Source organism: Lampetra fluviatilis, chromosome 29, assembly GCF_964198595.1.
Source record: "Lampetra fluviatilis chromosome 29, kcLamFluv1.1, whole genome shotgun sequence".
In the NCBI taxonomy this organism is placed as follows: Eukaryota; Metazoa; Chordata; class Hyperoartia; order Petromyzontiformes; family Petromyzontidae; genus Lampetra; species Lampetra fluviatilis.
The window spans coordinates 9,428,217-9,449,215 of record NC_136303.1 but is presented as its reverse complement, the minus strand read 5'-3'; the positions used below and the strand labels follow the sequence as shown (position 1 = coordinate 9,449,215).

At 42.7% G+C, this 20,999-nt stretch overlaps 1 protein-coding gene across 1 annotated transcript in view; it reads right to left on the bottom strand.

The window, feature by feature from the left end:
* The window catches only part of LOC144942896 (popeye domain-containing protein 1-like), a 37,490-nt gene extending 21,531 nt beyond the window's left edge, over nucleotides 1-15,959 (bottom strand). Inside the window, exons 1-5 of the mRNA XM_078869898.1 lie at nucleotides 15,694-15,959; nucleotides 13,631-13,755; nucleotides 8,611-8,798; nucleotides 7,644-7,752; nucleotides 3,434-3,601 (exon numbers count right to left, since the gene is read on the bottom strand). Coding sequence (XP_078726024.1) covers nucleotides 3,434-3,601; nucleotides 7,644-7,752; nucleotides 8,611-8,798; nucleotides 13,631-13,755; nucleotides 15,694-15,952 — 849 coding nt within the window. The 5' untranslated portion in view covers nucleotides 15,953-15,959. The remainder of the gene's footprint in view (nucleotides 1-3,433; nucleotides 3,602-7,643; nucleotides 7,753-8,610; nucleotides 8,799-13,630; nucleotides 13,756-15,693) is intronic.
* Nucleotides 15,960-20,999: the final 5,040 nt, after the last annotated feature.

The window sequence follows — 20,999 nt, the reverse complement described above, 5'->3', positions numbered from 1 at the left end:
ATCTCCACTACCCTGGGGCCGGATGGCTGTCGTGTACGACATGCGGATGTGCGTTTTGTTGTGTTGTGCCTCAGGGGGTTGGCTTCTCCTTCTCGTCACAGATCTTCGGCGCCTGCCACACTGGGTGTTACCGGTTGTGCTAACCGGATGTGGACTTGAAGGGGGAGTGGAGCGTCTGTTCGTCACTCCTGCTCTACCAATTGCTCTTTGAAGTTGGACTTGATCCAGGCAGATGGACCAGCAACACGGACACGCTCTAAGACACCGCATTCCTGGTTTATGCGCGTCGGCCGTTCTTGCGTGTCGGTTGCCATTGTTGTGCATTGTTCCATTCTTAATTCTTGTTGCTTGTTGTGTGGAGGACGGGCCGATGTTCTGTACCGGATCCTGATCCCTCCCCTTTCGTTACTTGTCTTGTTGTTCTAATCTCCGTTGTGTCTGGAGTGATTCCTGATGGTCATGTTGTCGCTCGCATTATTTTGTCCTGTTTCAGCCGAGGACGGCTGGCTTTTCTTTAGTGGGGGGGGGTCATGTAATGCGAGCGTAAATGGGAAGGCCGGATGTGACGATCCGAGAGGGTGGAGTCAGGTTCACGTGGGAGAGAGGTTATAGGAGGGAGCCCGGAAGAGATCAGGGCCAGTCGATGGAGTGAAGAGGTGGGACCACGTTGGGTGGCCACCGCGCCATCAGCCACATGGCTGATGGGGCTTGGGACACCGTCAGCCAGGCGCACGGGCTAGCGGAGTGGCTAGCAGAGCGTGCGGGGTGCACGGGGCTAGCGGAGTGGCTAGTGGAGCGTGCGGGGTGCACGGGGCTAGCGGAGTGGCTAGCGGAGCGTGCGGAGTGCACGGGGCTAGCGGAGTGGCTAGCGGAGCGTGCGGGGTGCACGGGGCTAGCGAAGTGGCTAACGGAGCGTGCGGAGTGCATGGGGCTAGTGGAGTGGCTAGCAGAGCGTGCGGGGTGCACGGGGCTAGCGGAGGGGCTAGCAGGGCGTGCGTGGCATGCGAGAGGAGACGCTGGTCCGAGGAGGAGGCCAGCGGGGTGCGGGGGAGAAGAATCTAAATAAAGGACCAACGGAGAGTGACATCATGTGTGAAGGAGTCTTTTATTACATTTGTATAAAATTCTGGAACGAGCTGTGGTAACTCATTTACATCAGCACCTGGCCTCAAACAATCTATTTGACAACTTTCAACCGGGGTTCAGGCCTGTGCATAGCACCGAAACTGCCCTGGTAAGGGTGGTCAATTATTTACTTTTGTCAGCAGATAAAGGCTTTGTCAGCCTCCTCATTCTGCTACATCTCCATTGATCACGGGGTTCTCCTTAAGCGAATAGAAGTTTCAATGGGGATATCTGGCAGAGCTTTGTTGTGGTTCTACTCTAACTTAAATAAACGTAGGTACTTTGTCACAAAGGATGGCTTCAATTCACCAATTAGACCAGTTCTCTGCAGTGTTCCGCAGGGATCTGTCGTTGGCCCATCACTTATTAGTATCTAAATGGCACCATTAGATATTCTGCTCCGACATATTGGCTCATCCTACCATTGCTATGCAGTTGAAACTCTAATTTATATCCAGTTAGAACCCGACTATGCAACAGCTTCTTCTGCGCTATCTGCATCACTAAAAGTAGTGAATTCATGGTTGCGCCAAAACTTTTTGCTATTAAATGGCAACAAGACTGACGCCATATTCATTGGCTCCCTTCTGCCTCTTTTTAAAATTGGTTCGCCTCGTTTGTTGTTTGATGGTCACGATGTCAGTCCCACATGGGAGGTCAGAAACCTTGGTGTTCAGTGTGACCAGTCATTATCCTTTGAGGCACATATATCTAAGGTGGTTACAATTTCCCTTTTCCACTGACGAAATATTACCAGAATGCATCGATTCCTGTCACCTGCTGACTTGGAGAGACTTGTCCATGCTTTTGTGTTATCCCTACTCGACTACTGCAGTGCCTTATCTACAAAACAACCTAGCGCGCGTCGTCATTGCCCACACTCATCCCCGTCTCGACTCACTGGCTTGTCTCCGTGCTCTCAACTGGCTACCCATCGCCAGTAGGGTCACATACAAGACCGCTTGCCTCTGCCACAATGCCTTCATATCCGCCTGCCCGCCGTACCGTTCTTCATTATTGACAACTTGCAGCTCAGCACACGGCAGATGCCTGCACAGCGCGACTCACGACCTCCTCTTGATACCAAGATCCATGATGGTCATGTCTATGCGCCGCTTCTCTGTGGCAGCCCCAACAGTCTGGAACGCTATCCCTCTGCACATTCGCAGCATCACCTCAATCGCCTCCTTCAAGAGAGACTTAAAAACTCACCTCTACAATCATGCTTTCGAGCGACTCTGAGCTTGGCTCCGCGCCTCTGAGTTGCGGCCACTACGTCTGCAAATTTGCGCGCGTTACAAATTGAATTATGATTATTATCGGTTGGAATTCTGAGCAAAGTACTGGGCAGACTCCAGCTTGTTTAAAATGCAGCTGCTAGAGTGCTTCAACTTACACCAATCCGTGAGCACATTACACCAGCCCTCTTATCTCTTGATTGACTACGAGTAAAATTTCGAGTGGATTTTAATATACTGCTATTAACCTATAATGCTTTAAGAAGGGCTCACCCCACATTACTTGTAGGAACTAATATATTGATATATTCCATCAAGGTTCTTAAGATCATCTGATCTCCAACTGCTCAGCATTCCCAGGTATAGGTTGCGCTCTATTAGTGATCAGGCTTTTGTAAGTATGGCATTCAAGCTATGGAACGCTCTGCCACTTTAAATCAGGAAATCGGAGTCGGTAGATATATTTAAGTCTGCTTTGAAAACCCATCTCTGTAAAGTGGCCTTCCCTCTTTAGTTTGGTCGGTTGCCCTGGTTCTGTTTTTGTTTCTTGCTTTTCATGCATTATGTATTGGAATCCTAGAATAGAATGCACATGATGAATTTAAATTATTATTAATAGCGATAGAAGGGTGCTAAGGAGGTGACTGACCAACAGTGAGCGAGTAACTGGAATAAGTTAGCGAGTGGTAGATCAGCAATCTAAACGAAACATTTTGTTTTATTTTATCAGATAAGGCCCACTAAGCTATATTGCTATTTCTTTAAGAAGCTACTTTGCCACAAATTATAGCTCAAACGAAGTGGCTTATCACGTGGAAATCTATTGCAGCCAAATACTCTAAATGCATGTTTCTAAATATGGAGGGGAAAATCGGAGGACCCCGAAAAATATCCACAAGACCACAGGGAGAACATTCAAACTCCAAATATACAGCAGGCATTAGGATTGAACCCACGACCTCCTGTATACCAGGGGAACATCTCGCCACCCTCGCACCCAAAACCTGAGAATTGGATCAGATGTATGAGATTGCGCAGAGAAACGGTGACAGTGGCAAGGTTGTACTTACGCGGGACGTCAGCGTCACATCCTTGAGTGCGTATATCTTGTTGGTGATGTCTCTTCCAATGAGGCTGGCAAAGACCACTTCCAGAAATGGGTTTGTCTTCAGGAAGTATATCAGACGCTCTTGTGACCACGACACAAGCTGGCAGTCGTCCATTGCCGATATCGATACCTGGTGGTAACATCACACCACACCCCGCTCCTTCGCTCACTCACTCAGTCACTTAAGGGATCCCCAGTGGGGCAGACCAATCTGTTTACGGTAGTAGAGGCTATGTTTGATTCATGTAACATTAATAGGGGAGAGCAGTGGTGCAATGGTTAGTGGACCGTGCGATGAATGTGGCGGCCTGAATTTGATTCCAGGCCACGGCTAATGCCAATGGCGAGTGATATCTGAACCCATCCTGGGACACTCCTCCCCCCTTCACGAATGCGTCCTGATCAGCGTGGTGAAGTATGTTCAAACAACCCCCTATGACGCGACTTGGCGTGTGGGGGCCCTCATTCAGCAGTGGATTGACAAAAGGATGCACATGAACGGGCAATTAAACAGATCAGGTAATAAGGAACTGCCACTGGGGGTGTTCTTTCAAATGTGTTGAGAAGTGACGTAAACTCTTTGGTTCTTTTGGTAAAAGTGATGTAAAGCTCTACGTGGTGAGTCTATGGGTCTCTAACTGGTCAGTCTATGGCTCTCTGAGTGGTGAGCCTATGGATTTCTGTGTGGTGAGTCTATCGCAATGAGATGTCCCAGCATATCAAACACCAATCATTATTCAACAATTAGTTGGTTATAAAGCATTGGCAGTGGTGCACAACAATAAATATAAAAAAGGCAATGCATTTCTCAATAACACTGCCTTAAGAGTTGAAATAGATTCGTCTATTACATATATATTGCCAAACGATATGTAATGCTATTCAATATGCAGCTGAATTTTTAAGATACCGTAGTTATTTACATGTTTATACCGCATTTGCTTCATATTTTATCACTTGACCCTTCTGTATAAACTACTTTGTCATTTATGATGAACAAAAACTCATTAAAAAGTTCCTCTTTTGGTGATACATGGGCCTGTCAAGATCTATGAGCATAACCACTCTGCATTAAAATAAAAAAATATATACTTTTGGAAACCATATCCTCACAGACAGGTACCATAATCTGAAGTCGATGCAGAATGCGTAAAACATATCACTGAATAAATGAGAAACTCAACCTGCAATTGTTATCAAACATAAACAATGCAACTTTTTTACGTTCATTCTTCAGTCACGGACATAAAATTATCACATCCATCTGCTAATTAAGTGAGAATGACTATTATATGTAATTCTGTGTTTCTACCCACTGCTACACTTGACGAGTTTGCGTACAATATAACTTTTTTGCATTGAATGATGTCCCATGTAATGTTTTATGGAGTAGTCTAGCTTATGGTAATCTGGTAATACATAAGCATTTGTTTAACAAGCCTGATTCTTCTTATGAGACCCAGGAGGTCAAAACCAATGCAGAATTTAATGGCTTAAACAAATGCTACTTAATAATGTTGGTCTGGAAAGCCAGTAGGCTGATGGACTAGAATTGATTTTTATATATATAATGTGGAGAGACTGAAGGGAATTCTGCTTAAGCTTGCTTTTACCTTTCATATTCCACAACATAATCACTTTCTGTGCAGTTAGTCAGTTCCATTAAATACGAAGCAGGCGCTGTTGCTTGAAAGAGCTGCTGTTATATTTTATGATAATCTAAATCTTTATGCTGGAGGAATCCGATGAGCCATGAAGCTCTTTTTCACAGATTTTATGCTGCATCACACAACTTGTTGATGAGGAAGCCCTATTCGTTTTGGGGATAATGGCTTTGGCAAATGATTCATTTGGCGATGACACTGGCGGGTAATTGCATCATGTTGTAAAATGCACCACGGGACCTTTTGCTTCCCAAACAGACGGGAAATCAGGGTAAATATCCTCACGTATAGATGGATATTAATCAGCAACCAAATACAAAACCTCAGCTGTTATGAAGCCCCTACCATTAGAAACGCCACTTCAAACGATGCAAGCTCTAAAAACAGCAGCAACTGTAACAAATGTAGCTATTTGTAATCACCAGTGAAACGTCGCACTCGAATTGTAAATGCTGTGTGCTTACTCTCCAACACTCCGATGTGTTGAGCTAGTAATTAATTGGGATTTTTTGTTTACGTGACAAACCTTACTAATTGGCTATGTCGGGTGGTGGCGGGTTTAACGACACAATGTGTTCCTGGAGCTTCGTTCGTATATATTGAATCACTTACAACATTAGTACTATGAGAATGAACTCCCAGCCTTCGTAACTTGCTATTTCATACTATAAACACTTAATAACTTACCATTTATATTGTACAAAAAGGCAATTCATATTGTAAATAATATTCTATTTTACACTGTACGGTATTAATATAAATACAAAACTGACAAAGTAAAGAAGCATATTCTTCTTATGTACACAATACCGAAGATTTACATGCCCAAACGTTATTTAATTAGTATTTATTTTTGCATATTATTCTACTCATATTTTCCCCCTCATTAAAATGAATGGTAATACATCTAGAGTTCGTTTAACTGAAACTTCGTAAATCGAATATTCGCACATTTAGGCATTACCAGACTAAGATTGCTTCATTTATCATAAATTGGAAAACGGTCATTCATTGCATTGCACTGAAGAGTGTTCAATAACTCTTGCTATGAATATTAATGCGACCGTGGTAAAGGGAGCCATGTGCCTCCCTCCGTTTCCCTTAATTGGGCCGCTGAGACCGGTCACCGTTAGCGAGCCTACGCATTCACGGTCCAGCACACAGGGGACTGTGACATAACAATTACAGCCATCTTTGACTTCTTGCGGCAAACACAACCCCCATTGTTAATTCTTGGCATTGCTTGTCCAAGGCAATACAAAAAAAACATCCTAGGCATGTTTTGACCCTCTATGCTGTGGAAGCGTCTGTGTGCATGCCGGTTGCATTCTGCGGCGCTATAATTAGTTGTCCAACATGGCTAGACAGACATCCGACATTTTGAGCATGACAGATTTCATTTCCAGCAACATCGTTTCCGTTGAAGGCGGTGGCGAGCATGGGGAAAATGGGGAACGCAAAAAAAATGAATTGTTTTTTATTCTCGAAGGGATTTTGCAAAGAAATGAGATGTCACGACAGCGACAAGGAGGTCACATTCAGTGTGTCCCTTCAGGGAGGGTGTTTTTCGTGTTATAGGTCAAAAGGGCTTTCGCACGCTAGATCATGTCGTATAGTATTCAGACCCATGGGCAATTGTGGATTCATTGTTCAGAAAGAACAAGCCGGCAGATATCCCACGCTTGGTATCAGTAAATTTGCGCATCCACAAATTCTTACATCGATGGCCATCTCATTGCAGCAGCCTCTTCTACTTTCACTGACTGCAGGGTCAACAATGTCAGCGTCTTCCTACTCCTACAAGCATTTGGGAAGCACTCAGATGTGTTGATGGCCCGAAGCCATTTGTAGAAATTCCACAATCCCATCGTCGCGAGAGCCAGCTTATCATAAGAAACCCGCCTGTTGATCTGCTTTTCATGCTCAATAAAGGTGGCTTCCACTTACATCCACACACATGGTACGAGCACCTTGAAATGTGTGAATGTACGTATTTATGTTTAACACGTAGGCTTTCACGACCAATATTATCCATAATAGAGTTGTTTAGGTTAGATCCTATGAGCGTCTCATAAAAAAAGTCTATTATGTATGTGTGAATGTGTAGAGGTTGATGTAAAATATGCTAATGTATAATAAGAGGCAGCTCTCTAGTCTAGAGTTGAAAGAAAGTCAACCGTGTGGATATCAAAAGCAGCGTATGAGGAGGAGTTTCTCCTAATTGACGAAACATTGACAGGAAATGCCGCGGTGCCAAGGTTTAACAACAAGTGCGTCTGTGTGCCATTTTCGCGGAATGGAAGAAGAAGAAAAACAATAATTTTTCAAAACTTGACCACTTCACTTCAAGGTCTACTTTCCATGAAGCTGTTATATATATATGCCTCGAGACCTATAATTAGTGTTACAGCTGTGTCTGCGACCTGTCATCCATAAAGGGCAACTTGACTGACAATTCGCCCTGTAAAGTGCACTCCGCGAACATGAGAAATGTTTTGAAGGTATCACCTGAGACCTGCCCCCTTTTTGTGTCTCCATCATCCGGTATTCCACTGAATCGATGAATGCGTTTGGGTAAATAAAATGTAAAAAGCGTCCTTGGCAAGTCACCTTCATTCTGAAACAAACCATTCGCGCAAGACAGCATGTACATACGTGTATATGTTGAACTTATTTCGCAACGTACAAAGCCAACCGTGCTAATCGGAGGTGGAGGGAAGGATAACAAACTAAATACAAAAAGCAGTTGTAAAGAAATTCGTTTTCAATTCAGATTTAAAAGTTCATGTATGTATGTTAAACTTCTTTTGCAACGTACGTAGCCAACCGTGCTAATTGGAGGTGGGGGAAGGAAAACAAACTAAATACAAAAAGCAGTTGTAAGGAAATTCGTTTTCAATTCAGGTTTACAAGTTCATGTATGATGTATGTTGAGCTTCTTTCGCAACATACGTAGCCAACCGTGCTATTCGGAGGTGCAGAGGAAGGACAACGAACTAAACACAAAAATCAGTTTTAAACATATTAGTTTTCAATCTAGATGATTAAAAAGTGCATCGCTCCAGTGGCTGACTATTCCAGACGCTGGCCGAAGCGTTAAGTCGAAACAATTAAGTCTCCTTTGTTTGACTATATGAGATGAGAGCGTTCAGAGATTCAATGGGGATTGTTTCGTGAACCAACTTTTTTGCCTTTTTTTGTGAAAAACTGAAGAAAAAAAATCATTCAAATATGGCAATTTCCTGCCCACCAGCTGGATACATTTTTGCCGCAACACTTGAATGAGGCTAATTATATCTACGTAATATCAAGTCCAGGGAGAAAATATTTAAAGCGAGACATTTATTAGATTGACAAATGGCTAATAAAAAATATAGGTAGAATGTGTTAAGCATTTAGATAGAATAATACATTGATACATATATATGTGGATACAACTACACAAAGTGGTTATTATGGAGAAGAGGGCACTCACTTTCCCTTGAGTAAAATGCTGAGCCTTCTGTCGATGGGGGTTTTGTTCTCAAGGGCGTACACCTCGCCCCTGCGTCTCGTCTCTATCATGCAGTACTGAGACACCACTGAGCGGAACACCTCTCTGGGCACGTTGAGAGGTGCGAACAGCTCAACGTACAAGTCACTCAGCTCTGGGGGCAGCTTTACCTTGAAAACAAAACAAAAAACAAGCTATTATCATCACTCGCCACGGTGGTGAGATGTTAACTCCTTGACTTCGTGACTGCAGGAATTAATATTCTTGGGTCTTTCGGTAAAGTCATGTAGATAGGTTTAAAGAGTCAAGGGAGAACCCATTGGGGTATCTTCAACTTGTTTGTCGAATGTTCGATTCCAGGTGAAGTAAGTGTTGGTGAGGCAGTGTCTCACCAGGGCCGGTACATCAGGATTCAGTCCTTGTTGGACCAAATCTTCAATGAGTGCAATGGTGTCAAGCACAGTCTAATTTCAGACAACCTAAAATTGGTTCTAGCCAAAGGGTTGAATTTCGCAGTCACCCCTAAAGACATCTCAGTTGATGATATCATTGCCCAGGTCGACATAGCCCTTAGGGGTTTGGGACACATTACTGCAGATGTGGCAAGATCGGGAATCGCTGCAATCCTCAAAAACGCTAAGACACCTATTAGCAACATCAGAAAAGATGAGCACTTTGAGCTTTCTCAATTTAAAAAGAGAGATCACATTGTCATCCTCTCAGCCGACAGGGGCAATGCCACAGTCAGCATGGACAAACCCACAAACAATAACACAATTCAGGACCTACTTAATGATGGTAGCTATACCAACATTTAAAGAGATCCCACCAACCGCCTTGTTACGAAAACCAACAATATCATCACTGATTCGACATCTTTGATCGAACCAACCAAGCGGTTTCCTTAAAACCCTCTGCTGCTAGACCACCAAAATTGTATGGATTACCAAAAATCCATAAAGAAGGGACACCCCTTCGTCCTATCGTCTCCACCATTGACTCACTCATCTACAAATTGGCCCGATTCCTGTCTGAGACATTACAACCATTCACTGGAAAGACCACCTCAGCTGTACTCAACTCAACTCGCTTGGTATTGTTAATTAAGAACATCTCACGATCTCCAGGTGATTTGCTCGTTAGTTTCAATGTGGTCTCTTTATTTACCAAAGTTTCTGTGCTTAACACCATTGCAATCATTGAAGATTTGGTCCAACAAGGACTGATTCCTGATGTACCGGCCCTGGTGAGACAATGCCTCACCAACACTTACTTCACCTGGAATGGAACATTCTACAAACAAGTTGAAGGTACCCCAATGGGTTATTTCTTATCTCTTTGAACTTATCGACATGACTTTACCGAAAGACCCAAAAATATAAGATGTTAACTCCCTTGCCTGGTATGGAGTTCGATCCCGACTCAGACGCCTGCTGTATATCTGTAGTTTGTGTGTTCTCTCTCCCTGTGATCGCGTGGATTTTTCCTCTGGGTCCTCCATTTTTTCCCCCTCCACATTTAGAAATGTGCATTTAGAGTAATTGGTTGCGAGAAATGTCCACATGATAAGCCACTTATTGACTTAAAGCTTTCATGACTGCAGGAATTAATATTCTTTGAATATAAGCCACTTCGTTGAGCTATCATTTGTGGCCAGGTCGCCTCTGAAGCAGAGCTACTATACCTCAGTGGGCCTTTCATCGTGATTAGCCATTGTCAATCCACTGCCGCATGAAGGTCTCCCTCAGGTGGTCACTACCTCCCACAATCCTGCCACACTTAACAATCCACCTGCATGCAACACCACAGTGCAGGTCAAAATACGTTTGTTTGCATGTTTTTTTTGCCACAAGTATGTGTGGCTAATGCAGACTTGATACCTTGCAAAAGGTATATTGTTGGTGTTTGAACAATGTATCACCTATTTTTATTTCCATATGGGTAAAACCTTTTCTTATATAACTGCTCGACCCGAGCTATAAGTGTTCTGATACTTGCATTGTCTTTGTGCTGTTCTCCTTTTGGCGTTCTCTGGTCTCACACTGGTGAGACTAAGCCATAAAGAAGGCTGTCTCTGGTGTAGGCCAATCAGTTTCAAAAACAATGCCATATATTATTAGAGCATGATAGGTTGCATATTTTCGTCACAAGTATGTGTGGCGAATGCAGACTTGATGCCCTGCATAAGGTATCTATTTAGCGTTTGAACATCTTAACACCTGTTAGGCTGTTTTATTGCCAGCAAGGGTAAAACGATTCTTATTTTTCATCAATTTGGATACTGCCAAAAAAGTCCCAAAGATACGTCTCTTTTTGCTTCTATCATTGCATAACTCCAATTTGAAGTTCCCATGAAGTTCACTCATTTATTTATCCACTCATGTTGAGGATTCAGTCTCCAGAGTCTTTGGTCTCATCCATGCTGTGTTCAACCACCACACTGCCACAACAACCCCCATTCACCATTAATTGGTGGTGACGTCACCACAGCGCTTGTTCCAGGCTAGGTGCGCATTTAGGCCGCAACAAAACACTCACCCACTTACTGACCACTTTCGAATTCTCTGCCATCGCCTTTTTTTACCAGCTTTGTATAGCCTTGCTCAATTCGAGACACATGAACGCTTCTCTGTTACAACTTTAGTGCTGTTTTTTGCTCCTCGTTTGGAAGTGTGGACCTTTGACCCTATGCTCAGCAACCTTGATGTTAACAACATATGCTTAATACTTTAGCGAAAGAACCAAAGAGTATATGCTTAATAATTACGATTAATAATTAGTTGTCATTGTGCTCATGCTCACGATAAATGTATAGATTTACAAAGCACAATCCAGAATGTCACTACTGTTCAGTTACTTCCTTAGACATGTGGACACTGGATAAATCAGGGTGTCTCTGCTGGTGAATTTGTCACCGATTAACTCAGCATAGCGTGACGGTTTGGCATGCCCAGTGAAGTCGACATGTGTCTTCTTTATTGACAGCCTGCGGGGGGGTCATATGGCAGAGATCTTACTTTCCACATCCAACGTTTCAGGGCACTGGGATTCAGCCTCCATGGTTAAATGTGTTCGAGGAACAATGACACAGACTGCGCCATCTGCTTGATTGCAGGCGCTGGAGGGTGTCCGGCGCTGTCTGTTCGAGGCAAGGCCAGATTTACAAAACGTCTCAATGAAATTGGCAATTTAGATTTGAAGTTTTCGTGACTGCAGGGATCCCTACTCTTTGGTTCTTTCGGTAAAGTCACGTAGGTAGAAATTTAAGTAAATTAAATCACGTCGTTTCGGGCGCAACACAAGCGTCCGTCATAAGGTGGGACAACCACAGCAAGAAACTTCAGCAATTGTTTCTTGCTGTGGTTGTCCCACCTGATGACGGACGCTTGTGTTGTGCCCGAAACGTCGTGATTTAATTTATTTTATTTTATACCTACGTGACTTTACCGAAAGAAAGAAAGAGTATGAAATTGGTAATTATTAATTAAATAATACCAATAATTTTTGGTAAAAAAAACCTCAGCATGTATGTATTATATATATAAATTTAAATTAAATAGATTTTGTTATGTTTTTACAATGTAAAGCAGTGACAGTGTTTCTTTAAAGCTATTTCATGGATATGACCAAATCACACGGAATGTGCCTGAACTCATAAAATCTCAGAAGCTCAGCATGCTTGAGCCTGAATAGTGCTTGGATGGACAACCACCAGGCATTCCATGGGTGACTTGGGCTCCTGCAGGAATATATTGCCAACGGTGCAGTGTTTAAAAATCTATTGTCGTACTCTACTATGCTCCGACGTCTATATGCTCTCGCCTTGTATGTACTGTAAGTTGAACTTCTGTCGCACCATATGTAGCCAACCGGACTAATCGGAGGTGTGGAGGAAGGACAACAAACTAACACACAAAAAGTAGTTTTAAAGAAATTATTTTTCAATCTAGATGTAAAAGTGCATCGCGCCAATGACTTCCAAATAGCGGAACGAAGGGCATTCCAGACGGCCGAAATAGCGTTCCAGACGGCCACATCGTACTGACAAGCGTGCTAAAGTCTGGTCAAACATCCCTCATGACCCCGCACTGTACGGCAAGGCCTTCATCCGGCAGTGGATTGACAAATAATCGTTATACACGTACATATATTTGTGTATGTACATGGGTAAGATGTAACGTAGTGCAGTAAAGTTCCCAGCTGAGAGATCCTCACCTCAGTTCAAATAATCATCATCGTCTTCCCTCAATTGCCAATAAAGCTGCACCAAATTGTTGGAAATTACATCGTGGAGGTCACAAGCGATTCTCGAGTCAGTCGAGCTCTTAACGTGCAGCATGGATCGATAAGCCAGTAAAAAGGCCCAGGACCGAAGCTACCACGGGATCAGTTAGGACCAGATGGGTTGCCATGGGAACTTGGACTCCTGGGCCCAGCACAGAGTGCTAGAACTCTAGCCAGCACAATGCCGCAAATGAGGCAAGTGAGCGTTGCAACACCTTGTCACAGAGAATTGCCCCAGAAGATGATATAATTACATGACGGACTGACTTGTGAAATTACTTCATGAGGCTCCTTCTCCGCTACGTGAAGCAAATGTTAAATGCCATGGAAACTATCTTCATAACATACCTATAATTAGATTTAAAAAAATACTCTTTGGGTCTTTCAGCAAAGTCACGTAGATAGGAAAATAATAAAATAAAATAAATCACGACGTTTCGATCGCAACACAAGCAATCGTCTTCAGGTGAAAAAAGATAATGTGCCATATTCATTGGTGGACAGGCTAAGTCCATCAAATCTTTATTATACTCAGTTGACCTCAGAACTCAGCACTCTAACACTCTTGTCAACCCCTTGAGCCACTCGGCCACTTTTAAACGAGCAAACTTTTGAAGGATATGGAAGTGTGAGGGCACAATGCTGTCGCTTCATTTGACTGAAGGTGTTACACCGTGCTCTTTGTCTTATAATGCAAAAGTGCGTCTTTACCACTTACCAGACGCATGTTATAAAGCAGCAGGGCTGCATGGGCAGCACAAATAATGAGGAAAACCAGACCCCACACTCCAATGCCGTAGGCACACTGATACAAAGTGGCCCACAGGATCCAAAAGATGCAACCTGGAAGACAGAACATTGAAATGCTTGAAGTTCAATTGCCATAAATTGATGTTAAAGTATTTGTGAAAGGAGGCCATTTTCACATAACCTAAAACACACTTGCATTCGACAGCTGAATAGTCCAGTAGTCTCGTGAGAAAAATGTATCTGTTAAATTCTCATAGCTGCATGTTAAGTTCCACAGAGATTTAGCATAGCAAGAACGCTACTGCACAGTGGATGCTAAGGCCTTGTGACCTCATAACAATCACCAAATCCCATTGTTTTTTTAAATGTGTCTGCAATCAAATAACTAAACGATGTCGCTGTGTACCCAAACCTGACCAGGTGGCTCTGCTGCAGATCACTTGCAATTGGAAGGTCGCGAGTTCAAATCCCGTCAGGAGTTGATTCTACACCTCATCCTTTCGAGGCTGATAAAATTAACACCACTTTGGTTTGGCAAAAGTCAACAGTGGTTCTCGTGCGAATAAAGAGGCCATGTCGTAGAAATGTGCAAGTTCCACTGCTGCTGTATAGCTAAAGTTCGCCAAAACAAATGAGCACCGATGCTCGTGAAAGCAAGAATACACCGTGACGTGGACTACGTGACTTTGACCTCTCAGATGGCATTCTTAATATAAATAATACATCCCTATTGTTTCTCACCCACTTGAAAGGCATTATATTGAATTGAATTAAACTGCCCAAATCATTTACGGAAACTAGACTGTATGCAACTGCAAGCGTATGTATTTAACCTTTTGGTGCAAAGCCTATTTATTCATTAATATCTTACAATCTTGAGTATGTGGAGTTTACAGAAATATACTGCATGCATGAGGGGCAGGAAACGTCTTCATAAAGTGGTTTGGAATATTATGTGCAGCCCTTTCAAACCCATATATACTTAAAATATAAGTAAATACTATATCATAAATTACTTCTCAAATAATGTTATATGTATATATAAGGGTCAAAGATGCCTGATATACTATTCCATTGTATACCAAATAGCTGATAATTATCAGATATTTGGTACGTTGTGAACATGAAAATAATGTCTGATACTGTTTTTTTTTAGAAATCTATGTAAAACGTTATTAACAAATTCTAGAATGAAATCAAATATAGGTAAAGTTTCAGGCAATTGCCTAGTTGAGTGAATAACACAAAAATAAGAATAATTTAAAGCCTTTTGTCAATTCACTCCTGGATGAAGGCCTCCCCATGCTGTGTCATTAGCATTGCCCATACTTCATAACAGGGATCTCTGTGGGTTGGTAAATTGGGTGGGTGCAGGACCAGTTGAGATATTACTCGTCACTGATGTTAGCCGTGGTTGCCAGATTTGTAGTGCTGCTCCACAGTTCCAGTCCAATGAAACGATGTCACGGGGTATTTAATGGTCACTTTATAGCAGATGCTAATTTCCCAGTAAAATGAACATTGTTCTCAAGGATGAAACCATTACCCGACAGAAAAATGGATCAGTGATGAGCTTGCTGACGACCATGTTATTTTGATACTCAAGTAAAAAAAGATATCCAGATTCAAACTTCTCGATCATGGAGGGGCATGTGCCGTTCACTAGCATCTACATTAGTTGTGTCGGCATACCACATGGGGGGTGGCGTGGCCAATGCCATGCCCGGCTTCCTTTGTCTCCCCAGTGCTGATCGCACACAATACTTGGTACTCATTTAAGGATGAGATGACCGAGGAAAGGACCAGGACCAGCACTTTCTACTGCTGTGCGTGGTCGAGGAACGAACTGAGTGCTAAACTGCCCTTCCATTGCTCGCTAAGCATGCACAGACGTACATACATCATCTACATCATTTTTAAACAGAGTAATTGGTGAATCCAACATTTCTTATGCAACAGTAGTTTTCCACAATAGTATCAAATGCAGTTAAAACACTTTTTTTACATTCAATTGAGGCTTTTAGTACTCACCCAATATCATAAGTCCTCGAAACAGCAGGATATGGCAGGAGAGCGTGGCTGGAATTAAATAGGCAACCAAGAAGGCAGTGTTGGCGAACTGGAAGAGTCCGTGCTGACTCTCTTCCCACTCAAGGCACGCGCTACTGTTCAGGGCACTGGCGTTAGTGGAGATAGTAGAGGCACTAAAGGTACTCGAGTTACTAGAGGCCGGTGCGCAGGCAACCAATGGACAAGATACCGAGAGAAGCAGTAGCACAGTTGATCTCATTGTTGCGTCGTCCAGGCAAACACGAAGAGGCGCAGAAAAAGAGCGACTCCAAGCTATAATAGAGCATTAATATATTACAAATTTAGAGTCGGTTGTTCAACGTGCTTGGTAAAATTATAAGTAAACAATATGGATAATATAACATTGGGTGAAAAAGACAAGTGTAAAATGAAGACAGTGCTATTCAATATAATAACAAAAATAACCACGACTAAATATAACAAAAACGATTTACAACGAAATACAAATTGTAAAACAAAATCTAACAATTAACCTAGATTGCTAAATTTAACTGAAGCTTTAACAGACTATTACGCATAAGCACTCCATGCCAACTACACAACACGACGAGATGCTGAAGCAGAATTACTGAGCTCTCTGGGGGCGCATGGTGTAGATTTTAGCCATGCAATCTTCCATCTGGTTGATAATGTGTGCAAGAAAAAAATGGAGACATAGTGAGCATTGTTGCTAATGACATACACGACAAAGTTATCAGTTGGATAAGAGAGGGCCCACTCTGGTATTTAAATTATAAAACTTGTACCGGTTTTTCAGCGAGTTAAAGATTACGTGTACACTGAATTGCATTTTGATGCCTGAAAAAAACGTATCCTTTTTAAATTAAACACACTAACTGTGAAATATTATAACATACAAACCGCGGATTATTTTATGTATTAATTTTCACGTTAAATACGATGTAACACTGTTATTACCACTATATTTAGAATTGTGTCAGCCTTTTAGGCGTTGTTGTTTTTAATCATTTTAATGTTGTAAAGTCTGTAGCTACACGTAAACAAGGGTTGCTCTGAATTTAAATAATTTTCAACATTCCATTTTCCTTTACTTCATAATGCAAGGGCCTTGGTGATAAAGTGTCTATCTTGCAAAAAGAGAATTCTAATAATATGTAATGAGTTAAAGAGTGTGTTTTATTTTTGCTCTTAAACAACTGCCTTCAACTTTAGCTGTTTTCATCAGGTGAAAACTCAACAGAACAGAAGAGTATTATTTACAAGACTTAGGTCACCAACAAACGTTCTGACCCACCCCGACTGGACATCTGTGAAAAAGAGCTTTATAGATTATCGGATTCCTCCGTTATCAATACATATTATGATTCCGATTACAAAAGAAGAGGCCTGATGGCTCGTTGGGACATTCCATCTCCAGGAAAGCCACCCACACGGATTCCTATCTAAAGTCTGATTCCCACCACCATCCGGCCCAGAAGAACTCCCTCATCAAAACACTACACCATAGGGCTCACTGCATTTCCGACCAGCGCCACCTAGCTGGTCGGAGATGCAGTTACATTGGGGAAACGAAACGACATGTCTCGGACCGTGTTCATGAACACAAGGCAGATTTGAAACACGGCAGAACCAATACCTCTGCAGTGGCTGATCATTGTTATAACGCAGTGGGCTCGCACGATATTGTTTTTTTTCGAGACCGAGGTACTCTGCAAATCTTCGGGCTACCATCAAAGATTTATCCATGAAGCCATCCAGATATATAAACAAAGAGATAATTTCAATTGAGAAGATGGGTATAAGCTGAGCAATCATTGGAAGGACGTCATAAACCAAGCAAAGTCGTAACTTGCTGTGGTGCTTCCATCCTTCCCTGCCTTTTGGCTGTTATCTTCGACTCTCTGAGTTGCATTGCCCTGTTAGGTGCCTCTGCATTAACGGGCTGGAGTCTCACTAACATGGCCACCTTTGCTCCCTTAGCCTCGATGTATCGATGGTTCTGGCTGTGTGATGGGCTGTGTGTCTCACTGGCGCGACCACCGTTGCGGTGGATCTCTTGCGTTGACGCGCTTGCCTCTCACAGCGCAGTTGGCAGCGACACAGCTTGTGTTACACATAGACATCACATTAACTTGTTAAACCCCCTAATCTCTCTGCCCAATCCCTCCCGTCAACATAGTGCTATTTCTCTCATTAACACTGCTGTTGTGCGCATATGCGGGGACGATACTCTTATGTGGCGACGGAAGCTCATTTCATACTAATCTCTCTCCCTAATCTCTCTCTCCCTAATCTCCCCCATTAACACAACTGACGTGCTTGCGTGCGGGGATGGAATTCCTTTCCAGCTCAGACCCCGCCTGCTTGCCCTTCGCCACATATATAACGTCTTGTTGTAACAGCTCTCTCACTGTGTTCTTCCTGGTTCAGCAGTTCCACTGCTGGGTTATTTTGTTTCTGCCTGAGGACGACGCTTGTGTTGCAATTGAAACGTCGTGATATATGATATTTTTATTTTATTGTATTTTTCTACCTACATGACTTTACCGAAAGAACCAAAGAGTAAAGCACAGCAATTAAGAAAATGTAAATTATAGAAAAAACTATAGAGTAAAACTCTGAACAAAATGCATCTACACTGAGGAGATCCAGATGTTCTCAGTTCAATTCCTGGTTGAGATGTTTTGTTGCCTCTGTCTCTTACACAGGAGTATAATGGCGGTGGTGTAAATTGTTTACAGGACGTGGCGTAACGTGCAGGTTCATCCTTTCCCCCAACACATTCAATCCGCGTTAAAACTTGAGGAAAAAACGATGTAATAATAAGTCTGTCTCTGGCTATGAGGGCTGTTATTTTGTGTGTATACATATGTTAAGGCAGCGACGTATAGTTGATTTCGAGTGGAATACAGATATTTCCGAGCCTGCCAGCAATTACGCACTCGAAGAAGAAGAAGATAAACCAGTGCATTGAATCATTACCGTGATTTTATTCTTTCCAAAAGTGAATAAGGATTAGTGGGGGTTGGAGCGAACTCATAATTATTAGAATCTGCAGAGAGAAATGCATGGGGGAGGGGATGGAGTAGAGAGAGAGAGAGAGAGGGGGGTTGGGGGGGGCAAGATTGCCGTGAGGGCAACCACCCTCTAAAATGTGAGAGTCTCCGTCTCAGCGTAAGCGATACATTTTGCGACAATTGGTTATGCCCCTCCATGAAATATAAATGGCTGTGGGTGCGCACACGCCCGCGTTATCACTCGAAAATACAAATAGCTCGAGCACAGTTATCTAATCCTGTGCCCGAGCAGAGTGAGCGGCTTGGCTATTCTTGCACCCGTTGGCTGCTAAAAGGGTGCCTTGTAAGGGGTGGTGGAATTTGATCTTAATGGTGTGAGATAAAATAAGAGTGTGATTGTATACCGTCGGTCAAAACCCTCCATCACCGCTCATAGACTTTAGAAGAATGGAAAAAAGTGCCGGTAATAAGCACCATTGTGAATGCATTTGAAATGCATTAATTTATTAGACGGCAGTCGTGAAAACAGAAAGGCTAAACAATATACAGTATTATTGGATGTTCAGTGCTCAGGAAATAAGAATGCATTAGTTTTAACAATTCCAGTGCTCATTTGATGTTTTAAGTGTTTCAATCGTTAAAGCGTCTTTGCCAGTTTGATGGTATGAACAATTTCCTTCTTACAGCCATTGGATAGAGTTTTTCATATTTATAAAATATATATACTGGTGTGATCTGCCCTAAATCGAAAGTTAAACACAGAATTTTGAATCGTAGGTCATAATACACCAATGAATTATATGATAAACAATACTATCAATTGCCCAATGTAACTAGAATTAATTGTTAACATTACAGTTAAAGGACATTGAATGCATGATGTATAGCAATATCTGTAGATAATAGTGAGACGATTTTGGAAAAGTTTATATTTTTGTACATATTCTCCTAAAAAAAGAAATACACATTTTATAAAGTTCCACATCCGTCTTAAACCACAAATAGATGTGATGCGTTCCAGACTTTTTTTTTTATAAACAGCCAGATGGCTCGGCGGTAGGGCGATGCAAGTGGGAAGTTTGCGAGTTTCCATCGTGGGTTGACTCAGACCATAATCCCTATAGGGTCGATAACGTGAGCATTGGCTTTGTTGGGAAGTTAACAGTGGCTGTCCTATGTATACAGACACACCCCGGTTTGCGACCGGGATGCGTTCCTGATAACCATAATGTAAACCGAAAGTGCTTGAATCGAAGCACAGAGATGGCATGGTGGATCGTAACGTGGTACAAAACCTAAACAGAGACAAAGGTCTCCGATTGGTAGAAAGAGACCTCCGCGGTGATTGGTCGCAAGGCAAACTTTTTAAGGGATTGGAGGAATACGATTTGCACGGGATTAAGCCGGAAAACAGAGAGGATCCGTTAGAGGGGAAGGATAGGGATTGGCTAAGAATGAAACAAGGACAAGAATATTCCAGAAAGGGGGCTCGAGGAGTATACGTTTGGAAGAGGTATACGTTTGGAGGAGGTTACAAGCCGAAGATAAGACCGAAGTCTAAATCGGGGAGGTACTGCATATACTTGCTCCGGCCATAGGAATGTGGAATTCCCACTACTCGTTCAAGATTGTGAACAGGAGATGAGCAAGACACTGAATGATCATTTGAGCAGGGCAACACCGTTTGCATGCAGACGTGCTTGTGTAATTTCTCTTTTACTTTGACGATATATATTAGGTAATATACTCCCTGCCGCTGGTGACTCCAATTTTCGTGCGGGACAGCGAGCCTCGGGTTTTCCAGTCACATAAAATACATGCAGATGGCGCTGCTAATGTAAATCAGCAATGCCCATGTATAATTCAAAAGGCATTACCCAACAGGAATGCACATTTACACGGCACTTGCAAATCGGAGGGCTTAAGTTCGAATCCCATCACTTTAATAAATATTGTGAATATATCCCTACGTTATCATACTTTATACTTATACAGTGCTATGTTCGAAGAAAAACGTATTTTTTCTCCTGGCGGGTTCCCTGCCTGTATTCCTGTCTGCATGTCTGGTGCATGCCCAAATGCGCGTGCGTGCGGTGGTGAAGTCATGCGCATCCCACAGCGTTGAGCGAAGATTTTGTGCGTAGCGCTGACACGTGCGGGTTGCAAGTGTAAAGGGATGCCGAGAGGCAAACCCCCATTGGGAAATAAAAAAAAAAGCATCCACTCACCGAGTCTAACGGGCTCCTCAGGAGCTAGCACAGAGGGAGC